Source organism: Gopherus evgoodei, chromosome 2, assembly GCF_007399415.2.
Source record: "Gopherus evgoodei ecotype Sinaloan lineage chromosome 2, rGopEvg1_v1.p, whole genome shotgun sequence".
NCBI classification, from domain to species: domain Eukaryota; kingdom Metazoa; phylum Chordata; order Testudines; family Testudinidae; genus Gopherus; species Gopherus evgoodei.
The window spans coordinates 147,541,565-147,552,475 of record NC_044323.1 but is presented as its reverse complement, the minus strand read 5'-3'; the positions used below and the strand labels follow the sequence as shown (position 1 = coordinate 147,552,475).

General features: G+C 48.4%; 1 protein-coding gene across 1 annotated transcript; it reads left to right on the top strand.

Annotated features, from left to right (window-relative positions):
* The first annotated feature begins 251 nt into the window (after positions 1-251).
* Positions 252-9,186, top strand: MAT2A (methionine adenosyltransferase 2A). The gene is made up of 9 exons (XM_030551807.1): positions 252-419; positions 3,210-3,287; positions 3,413-3,535; positions 3,732-3,844; positions 3,971-4,114; positions 4,363-4,581; positions 5,600-5,782; positions 6,503-6,636; positions 7,564-9,186. Exons 1-9 carry the CDS (start codon positions 329-331, stop codon positions 7,664-7,666), a joined length of 1,188 nt encoding a protein of 395 aa, XP_030407667.1. The 5' UTR covers positions 252-328; the 3' UTR covers positions 7,667-9,186.
* Positions 9,187-10,911: the final 1,725 nt, after the last annotated feature.

The following is a 10,911-nucleotide window of genomic DNA, read 5'->3' as shown; positions in this document are numbered from 1 at the left end:
TCGGGGCCGAGTTAAGGACATGAATTATTGTCTTGCGTTACGGTGCGTTATGAGAAATCCCCTTCCTCCGCCTGCGAGCGAGCTGGTCGATGTGTCGGGGAAGGGGGGATTTCTTATATAACGTGACCCCTTCACGGGAGTGTGGTTGAGTCCGAGCTCGCTCTCCCCGCCCGCCCGACATTGGCGCGCTGCGGAGGGGCGGGGCCTGTCGGGGGCGGGGCCATGGGAGGATATAAATAGCGGTGCCGCTAAGGCGCCGCTCTCATTCTGCCGAGGCTGGTGTCGTGAGCCGTTTGTTTTCCTGTAGCTGCTTCCTTCCGGTGTCGCCATGAACGGGCAGCTCAACGGTTTTCACGAGGCCTTCATCGACGAGGGCAGCTTCCTCTTCACCTCCGAGTCCGTGGGGGAGGGGCACCCAGGTGAGGGCCGCGGAGTCTGGGGAGGGCGGGGCGCGGCCTCGTGCTCCGGGGCGGGAAACCGGCCCGGCCGCGCGGGCTCCTCAGGAGGAAGCGCCCGGGCGCGTGCACGCGGCGGAGCAGTCCGCTCTCTGGGGGGCGGGGGACGCGCGCGCCGGAGGGGAGGGCGAGGATGCAACTCGGCCGGACGCGCGCTCCCGCTGCCTCCGCCATTATCCGCGAGGGCGCGCTCCGCATTGCAGACTCGGCCGGGCGGCACGTGGTCCCCGCGCGGAGACCGGGGCGGGAGGCTCGGGTGGGGGCGGGGAGGCGGCCTCCTGCCGTCCATTGTCCGTGGCTCTGGGCAACCCCGGGGCCGGGGACCGAGCAGCCTCCCTGCAAAGGAGCCCGGGGACCCTGGGCTGGCGCCCCGGGGTGATGCCGGAACCTCCACGCGGTGGGAGGGGGCGGTGAGTCAGCCCCGCGCACATGACTAAGCACTTTTCCGTCCAGCAAAGCGACACCCACAGCACACAGCCGCCTCCTGGTTCCTTGGGACCATTCAAGACGCTTGCAGCCTTCTTGGTGCAGTTTGTCTGCCGCACCTGTTCTGGAAACCCACCTGCCATTTCACCAAGGCACTTACAAGGGGGTGAGCACTTAAAGCTGGTGCATATGTCGCATTTCTCTCTCTTGGGCTGGAGAGACCCAGCCATCTAGGAACTTCTGTAGTCGTCATTGCCATAGCCTTACAGTGCCAGTAGGGAGACTGCAGATTAGAGATTAGGGCAGTTCTCCACCTGGATTCTGTTCTGAGCTCCATCACTGCCCTGTTCAGTGATCTTGAGCAAATCCCTTCACCTCCCTTTGACTTGTTTTCTTCATCTGTGTAAGAAAGCTTTTGTGAAGTGCTGTGATGGCTGGGGTATTCAGATGATGTCTCCACACTCCAATGCTATATTTCTGGGAATTGGAATTCAAAGGCTGCTGAACATAGTAACTTGAGGTTTAAATAAAAACATAAATCCAGATGGTGTGTATACTACTTTTTAATAGCCTTGTGTTTCAGACTTGACCACTGACAAGTCCACAGATGGCTACCTTTTCCTCACCCACTACAGGAAGTGTCTAAAATAGTGTCGGGTTCTGTGTGGAATTGCTTTGGACAAACATATGAGCTCAGTGGGTTCTTTGATTCCTTCATTTCCATAACAAGGAAGGATTAACATACTATCTCAGTCCTGGCATTGTTTCAATATAACAACATTGTTTTTTTTTCTGACTGCAGTCTCCATTTTGGGGCCCTGTTCTATTAGATTCCCATTATAAATCACTTTCACATTGCACAACGAACTTACGGTGGTGTTTGCTGTGTGTAGGTCACTACCTTTTCCAAACCATTGGCCATTTATGGTCTGGCCAGACAGGTGAACTGGTTTCAGAAACTACTTCCAGTCTGTCTTCACTATAAGACTAGGGACAGCAGGGCTCAAATGATTGTTGCTGGCATAGTTATCCTAACCAGAAATTTTCTGATGTCATTAAGACTTCCCTTTAGTCTGTTTTATTATCTGGGGGCTGTTAATAAAATATCTTTCCTCAAGGTGTAAAAGATTAAGGGTTCTTTTGTAAATGACGTCTAAGGGAATTTTTTCCCTCCCTGGGTGGTCTAGAAAATTACGCTTATTGTTGCATCATTTCCAGCACTGCTCTTAAGGATGTCTGGTGAAAGATCTGAGGAATGAATGGGTTAAAGATGATGGGAGGGCTAGCTCAGTGTCAGGCTTTCCTTTATTCCATTTCGTTCCTGTGCAGCACACAGAATTATGTCAGTCTGCTCCAAATCTGATCTGAAAGGTCATTGTCAAGGACAACATCCAGCCCTGAGTGAGTAGCTTATTCATCACAGAACTTGAACAATTCTCGCAAAGCCCTTCGTGCTTCAGGGGTTTCAGATTGCTCTGATATAATTGTCTGCAGCAGTCATGCTAGAGCGACTAGCTATGCGCAGGCTGGCTGACCAGCTGAAACCAGTTCTGCAGTCACAGGCTGGTTGCTTGCTGCTCACAACTTAGTTGCTTCTTGGCAGCCATGGCTAATGGCAACATGACTGCGGCCTACAGTATTGCAAGTTAAAATTCCATCAGTGGGGCTACATTGGGCCCATGCAGTCTCTTGCTGTACGTCTGCAAATCTAGAGTGCATGCTAGAGTGGTCTTGCTGCAAGTGGCCATTTTGTCAGAACAGTTTTCTAAAATTAAACACCTATACAAACCAAATTGAAGCTGTTGTCTTCTATTTGTGCTTGAGGGCAGACCGCTTGCAGATCAGATGCTGATGTGATTTGAGTGCTTAAGTGAATCACTTGGCAGTGCAGTGCATTGTCCTCTACAGGGCTGCAGGGGTAAGTTGCACAATGTCAGAATCCTGCCTTATAGCTACATCACAGAGAGTAGGTGGCTAAATTTAAATCCTGACGTAATAGTAACTTGATCCTAAAAGTACCACTAGAAAATGCTTGGGATTCCACACTAACACTGTGCCGCGCCCCCCCCCCCCCCCAAAAAAAAACAACAAAAAACAAAAACCTCTTGTATAGTATGGGACAAGTGCTGCATCTGAGGGACAGGAAATTGCAGTGTAAGATAACCGCATTTCTGCCTGGGGTTGTGTAACACTGCTTTCTGTTGACAGATTTGCATGGAGACTCCCAGAATTGGCTGAAGCTCAACATACTGAGCGGAAAGAGAAAGGGATTCAGGAAGGTGCACGGTGCATTGAGTGTGATTGATTGGCCGTTTGATTTCTTTTCAGATAAAATCTGTGACCAAATCAGTGATGCTGTCCTTGATGCCCACCTTAAGCAGGATCCAGATGCCAAAGTTGCTTGTGGTGAGGATACGTAGCCTAGAAAAGGGGAGAAAATGCCCCTGTTAAATGCACTTTTGCTATCGTATGAGAGCTGTTTCTCCGTGAGTGACACTGAAGTTGATGGAGATACTTTTATCCTCTTCTAGAAACTGTTGCGAAGACTGGGATGATCCTCCTGGCTGGCGAGATCACATCCAGAGCGGCTGTTGACTACCAGAAAGTTGTGCGTGATACAATCAAACATGTTGGTTATGATGATTCTTCCAAAGGTAAGTGCCCCCAGCCGCTTGTTTCTCTGGGTTTGGAAAGTTTTTTTTTTCTAACTTTGAGTATAAGGCTGTTGGCTTCTAAAAGTATCTGTAACCAATTTGCTAGGTGTTCTAAGGAACAAATATTACAAACTTCCCAGGATTAGCTGGACAGTGCAATTATTCTGTGAACCTGAAGTTCTGCTGTGTGTTTTAGGATTTGATTACAAGACTTGCAATGTGCTAGTAGCCTTGGAGCAGCAGTCTCCTGATATTGCCCAGGGAGTCCATCTAGACAGGAATGAAGAAGATATTGGTGCTGGGGACCAGGTTAGTATTCTAGTAACACTGTTCCCAGCTTGTGGAAACATTTTCTAGTTTTTAGGACCATATTTAGCACTTGTCAGTAGGTGGCTCTGTTGGAGTTGAGGTTTCAGACCCCTCTCTCTCCCATAGGGCTTGATGTTTGGTTATGCTACAGATGAAACTGAGGAGTGCATGCCCCTGACCATTGTCCTAGCGCACAAGCTGAATGCCAAGCTGGCAGACCTGCGTCGCAATGGCACCTTGCCGTGGCTGCGACCCGACTCTAAAACTCAAGTAAGTGGAGCCCTGTCATACACTGCAGTAATGGGCATGTACGAGAGAGCCTGGCTATAGCAAGCCAAGAACAGAATGAATTTCTGCCTTTGGGGAGTGGCAGACCAATAATGAGATGACACTAGTTTGTATTCAGTCCTACTTAGCAGTCTGGAGGGTGGAGAGCATTGCTGTCCCCTGTTAGGATCTGCTGTAGATGTGGCTGTATCTGACTTGGTTTTTTCTTCTGGTCTGGGGTATCATTTCAGGTGACTGTACAGTACATGCAGGACCGTGGTGCTGTCATCCCTATTAGAGTCCACACGATTGTCATATCTGTTCAGCATGATGAAGATGTCTGCTTGGATGAGATGAGGGATGCCCTAAAGGAGAAAGTGATCAAAGCTGTTGTGCCTGCAAAATACCTGGATGATGATACAATCTACCACCTGCAGCCAAGTGGCCGCTTTGTCATTGGTGGTCCCCAGGTAAGACCGAGATGGATTCAGATATTTTAAAATTCTAATAACAAAGGTGAAATGTTGTAGTAATACACCAGAGGAGAGTAGTGCATAAATCTTGACAATTTGAGTTCACCGAACATAAGAACGGCCATACTGGGTCAGACCAAAGGTCCATCTAGCCCAGTATCCTGTCTTCTGACAGTGGCCCATGCCAGGTTCCCCACAGGGAATGAATAGAACAGGTAATCAAGTGATCCATTCCCAGCTTCTAGCAAACAGACTAGGGACACCATCGCTGCCCATCCTGGCTAATGGCCATTGATGGATCTATCCTCCATGAATTTATCAATTCTTTTTTGGACCTTGTTATAGCCTTGGCCTGAGGGATAGCTTAGTGGTTTGAGCATTAGCCTGCTAAACCCAAAGTTGTGAGTTGAATCCACGAGGGGGCCATTTAGGGATCTGGGGCAAAAATCTGTCTGGGGATTGGTCTTGCTTTGAGCAGGGGGTTGGACTAGATACTTCCTGAGGTCCCTTCCTTCCCTGATATTCTGATTTGATCCTCCAGGGAATGGACTCCGGTGTTTCAGTTGCGTATGTCTGGTCACCTTCAATGCCTGCATGTAATTAATCTTCCAAAACTCCCCCTCTGTCAATATGTGTATCATAAGCAGGCTAATGTGGACCGCCAATGCAGACTTGCAAGCCAGTTTTCTCTCCCAGGACTAGTGGCTCTACAGAGTTCAGTGGAGTAAATACATTTGTTTGCTGACAAGTATTGGAGCAAATGGAGCTGATTATAATTAAGCTGCCACTTGTACCATTACACTAAAAGTGAAACCAGATCCTTGTGAACTGGAGGGCGTAATTTGAAAGCCCTGTGCCCACTGATTTCAGGGGGCTCTTGCAATTGTCTTCAGTGGGTGCAAGGATTAGGCTTTAAATTAGTGTAAGCAGTGGCTATTGAGGGCACTTACTGTGCTCTAAACTGACAAGTGTTTCTAAATGGAGTCTGGTTTAATGGGGGGGGTGTTAATTCCAGGGAGACGCTGGCTTGACTGGCCGGAAGATCATTGTCGACACCTATGGTGGCTGGGGTGCTCATGGAGGAGGTGCTTTCTCGGGGAAAGACTACACCAAGGTGGACCGTTCTGCTGCTTATGCTGCTCGTTGGGTAGCCAAGTCCCTCGTCAAGGCTGGCCTGTGCAGGAGAGTGCTTGTCCAGGTACGGCCAGCCTGCTGGCCTGAAGTTTGGAGAGGGATGTTTGTAAATGAGCTGGATTTAGCAGCTGCTATTGGTGGCTGGCAGGGGTCTCTCCCTTTAAAGCCACATTTGGGCTGCTGTGCCAAGGGAAGAAAAAGGTATGGCTAGCTGTATTGGGAAGCCCATTTCCATCAGTACAAGCTGGTAGGATGGCATTTGGAAAGCAGCTGACAGTGAGTGGTGAATAATTGGAGCTTGTCGTGGGAGTGGCAAATGCCATCCTTGGTTGTACAGATCTCCAAACCAGGGAGTAATAACCTAGAGCGCAATAGTATCATTACCTGCATCGCTAGCAGTGACCAGCTTGCAGTGTGCTGCACTGCTTGGGTGTCCCTTCCAGGATAGACTCTCGAGAGAGAACAGAGTAAAGAAAGACCCAGGAATAGAAGGTGAGATGAGAAAGGGAGCTTGGCTGGTGCAGAGTAACATGAACAGTGTCAGTACCTTCAGAGCAGCTGAACGGAGAGCTGATCATTCTTGTAGCTACTGTAACGGGTGTGGAATGAGATACGGAGTGGAGGTGCAGTTGTTGCAAGTATTTGAGCAGATAAATGAGCCCCTGCATTACTGGGAACAAAGAACCCCTTCAGAATGTGAGGTGAGGGAGTTAAACTGTGGGGGCCACATCTTTATCTGCCTCAGCAAGTCCCATGAGGTGTGTAAATTTTCCTTTGCCCTCAGGTCTCGTATGCCATTGGAGTGTCCCACCCATTGTCCATCTCCATTTTCCACTATGGCACTTCTCCAAAAAGCGAGCGGGAACTGCTAGAGATTGTGAAGAAGAACTTTGACCTCCGCCCTGGGGTTATTGTCAGGTAAAGATGGTAATGCATGCAGATGGGCAGGGGAATAGCTCCCTACTTGCTTATAGGCAAATCTGAATCTGCTAATGAGTAGGAAATGACTCATAGTACAAATGCTGCTGGAATTGATTCCTTACTATGTCACGCTGACAGTAGAAGTACACTTATCCATGCTGGACTGCCTTTAGTAGCTAACCCCATCTCTGTAACCAAACAGGTGGCCTCTCAGATTAAGTATCTGAGAGCACTAATGGTGCTTGAAGGCCGAGGTTGCCTTTGAACTAGGTGCTAAATGCTCCTGGACTTAAAATCTAGGATTCTATAGCAGGACTTGTTTGCCTAACCATATTAGCAAACCCTTTGGGTGGAATGTTGAGCTGCTGTTTGCATTCATGCCTGTTTTGCAACCTGTGCTGGAAGCATCAGATTTAAAGTCAGAAGCAGCCATTGGGCTAGGACAAGAGCTGCTTAAACAGAAGAGATAAGTGGTTCCACCAAATGGATCACCAGGTCCTGATGTGCTGTAGCCCTGTAAGGGGTAAGTATCCTATGAAATCATGTGAGATTGGACACTTGTTGTTTCTCAGGATGAGTTCTGACTGCCTGGCAACTAGCTAAATGTCTAGGACGCTGTCTAAAGAACAAACCAGCCTGAGAAATGACAACTGATGCTTAAAAGGAAGCAAGAGGAGCCTCTGAGTCAGTGAATGAATCCAGTTGTATTGAGTCTGGGTTTTATAGCAAGGTGGAAGGTGTCTTGGCCTCCCACATGGCGTATGCAGTTCCAAGCCTGCTCCACCAACGGAGTGTCTGCCTCCATGACTTTCTCCTGCTGAGTCAAAAAACGTCACCTAAACCTGAGCCTCTGAAAACTGTCTCTTGTTTTTCTTTCCTTGTGATTGAATGCTCTGTATTAAGTTAAGGACTTGTATATTCCAGGGATCTGGATCTGAAGAAGCCCATTTATCAGAGGACTGCAGCCTATGGCCACTTTGGTAGGGACAGCTTCCCATGGGAACTGCCCAAAAAGCTAAAATATTGAAAGTGTTAGGCTTTTCTCCCCAGACCTGTTGGCGTAGGCTACAGAGAAGCTTTCAGGCTCTGGGGGAAAGAGCCCCTCTTCCCTAACTTTATCCTGTCCTCCTGTTCAGCTCTTACTCAGCAAACTTTGTCCATTGCCATGGCTATTAATTCTATGGGGACCATGAGTTAGACTATGCTATCTTCTTATTTCTGGCCTTGTGCTCACTCTATTAGTGGAACTAGTGAGCACAAGTGATCTGTGTAACTGTCTAGAGATGAGCAGACATCAGTCTGTCTAGTAAATGAATCTTTAAGATTGGATTTGTTGTATGCCCAATAACCCAACCGTGAAAGTTTAAGAACTGCAGTGAATTTCCCCCTCAAATGCTGACTGAAGTAGTCCTTGTAACATGCATGTGAAATCTGTGGTTCATTATAGCATCTGTCCAGCCCCAGCCCTGTTGAGCAGCATGATTTTGTGGTGTCTAAATGTAAAGCTTTCTAGTCCCCGTAACCTGGTCAGTCTGACTATGTAGCTTTTGTCTCAGAGTGCTTCCCCCTAGCAGACTAGCCTTGCATGCAACGCAAGTTTCACTTGGAGCTCCAGCCTGATGCGGTTTTTATTCAAAGGCAGTTCTTACTCTACCCACTTGTGGTGCTTTATGCTCTTAATTCCATCTGGAGTGGCACCAGATTTTAACCTCTCCACTTTCAGCTGTCTTTCTTGGAGGACGTACGTAATAAGGTTTTTAAAAAGATAATCAATTCTATGCATGGTTTCAGCACTAGCCAAACCTCACCATCTCCTGTTTAACCAACGGGCACTTGGCAGCTTGGGGATGTACTACAGAGAAGTCCCCAGGCAGTACCCAAGGTCTGTAGGCTGCACACTTTGGTACCAGAGTAATTTTTTTCTTTATAAGAAAGCTGGAGAATTCCACACTGCACAAAACTCCTCCTGGGTTTTTAAACTTTGTTTTATTTTCAAAGCCAGGTCCAATTCATGCTCTGGACAGCTGGTGTAGCTACAGAGAAGCCAGCTTCCTTCAGAGCCACAGGTGCATTTGGAGGGGAGGAGAGATGGCAAAAATAACCCTTCATACTTGAACATTTTTCTAATTGCTTATTTATTGTTCTCTGGGGCAGGGTGTGAGTACAGAGAAGCCCTTGGCTCAGATGGCAGCTTTTTTAACACTTTTTTTTGTTTTGTTTTGGACACCATGATTCCTTGTCATGTTTCCAGCATTCCCTGATAGGCCAAGGTGTCCTACAGAAAAACCTTGGGTCACACCTACAGGGGGTCTGGCTGGTGTAAACATAAGGGGGAGGGCAAAGCTAGGGCAACTGGCCTTGGGCGAGGCTGATTTGGCTGGTGTTGTACAGAGAAGCCAGCTTGTTTACATGCTTATCCCATGGCCTCTGTCTTGAGTGGAAAGTGCCTTTCATGATCTATTTTTGTGGAGGTTTATTACGTATGTCTGGTTCTTCAAATCCCACCAATTAACTGAAGATCTGAATAAAGTGCTAGGTTCTACCTTACCGGTCTCTGCTCAAACTTAATCTGGAACAGTGCATCACATTTAGGTGGGAATAGCAAAGCTCATGCTAAGGTTACATCTGTGGGAAGGGGAACACAGTCTGGGGCTGAGGGACAGATGAGGATGGCTTCTTTGAGGCCAGTCATTTGTTTGCCCTGCTGTGGAAAGACTAGTGCTTTAGTTTAAGGCTGGGGATAGAATTTCCAAGTCACCACTTCTTCTGAATTATAACTGATGTGGGTAGGAGGAGCATGGGGGTAGGATGGCTGTGATCCAAGCCTACGATGACATTCAGCCTCTGGTGTGTTCTGTTAGGGGACTGCCCCCTTGTACTGGATATGTTCTGTGTCAGTCTGGCTAGGGGCCCCTTCTTGCAGCACTGGTTTATGCCACCATAGGTGATCTCGAAGTGCAGCTACACTGCACTTTAGTCAGGTGCTGAACTCCCAGCTGTCACTAAATACCCACTGCCAATAACTGAGTGCCTTGCATTACTGCATCACTACAGCAGGCAGTTAATGGGGACTGTCACTCCTAGGGGTCCTTTGGGTTCAAGAAAAATCATTTAACTATATAATTTAGCCCAGCTACAGCATATGCCTTGTGGTCTGCTTAAACGCACACCATCCATGATCTGTAGGGCAGTCTGAGGGGAACCGGGCAAGCTCTTGCCCAGAGCTGTATGTTAGTGAGATGTAACTTGTAGAGGGTAGCTATGTCTGTTAACCCATCAGCTGCCATGAACTTCCCCTGAAAAGGTGGATCACTACTGATCTGTGGCTTCCTGTTAGAGCAGGGGTTCTCAAACTGGGGGTTGGGACCTCTGTGGGGCTTGTGAGTTGTCAGCCTCTATCCAAAGCCCTGCTTTGACTCCAGCATTTATAATGGTGTTAATTTATAAAGTGTTTTTAATTGGGGGGGGGGGATGTCTCCAGAGGCTTGCTATGTGAAAGGGGTCACTGGTACAAAAGTCTTGAGAACTAGTGTGCTAGAGGGTAGGCACCTGTTCATGCCAGCAGGGTTGTAACTGGGTTTAGTCTTGGCTGTCTTTTACGTCCTGAGGAGGACTGGTGACATTGTGGGTGGGGCACATGGATATTTCAGAGTTTGAATTAGTCTTGCAGAATGGCAGTATAAGCTACTCTTTATAAGTGGGAAGGTTGTGCTTGCCTTTAGTCACAGGGCACAGGCCTGACATGGGCTCTCTGGGCCTAGCACTGCTCCCACTGGCTGGAGAGCAGTTTGCAGTAATGCATAACACCTAACAAGTGATACCATCTTAATTATAAAACAGTAATTAGCCATTTGAAATAGCTAACATAAGTGACTTGATGGAGTCCCTGAAAGGTTCTGAGTCCTGTTGCAAAGATGACGACTGCCCTTGGAAAAGGCGCACACACCTCTGTTCTATTGCTCTGGCTAACTATGCACCTCCAGGGGCCACCTTAGAGCACGATAACTATCCAGCTTGTGGCTCCACGAAATCCCGGAACCTCCTGGTCAACCTCCTCCTCACCCTGGCTAAAAAGGCCATCTACACGACCAGGGAGAGGAGGTTGGCCGATGGAGACTGGTGACTGTGGGGCTTGTTTCTGCTCATGGTCCGTTCACGAATCCGGGCGGAGTTCCTTTGGGCGGTGTCCGCTGGCTCCCTTGATGCCTTTGAGGAGCAGTGGGCGCTGTCCGGGGTTCTCTGCTCGGTGTCACCGTCAGGTTCCCTCCTTAT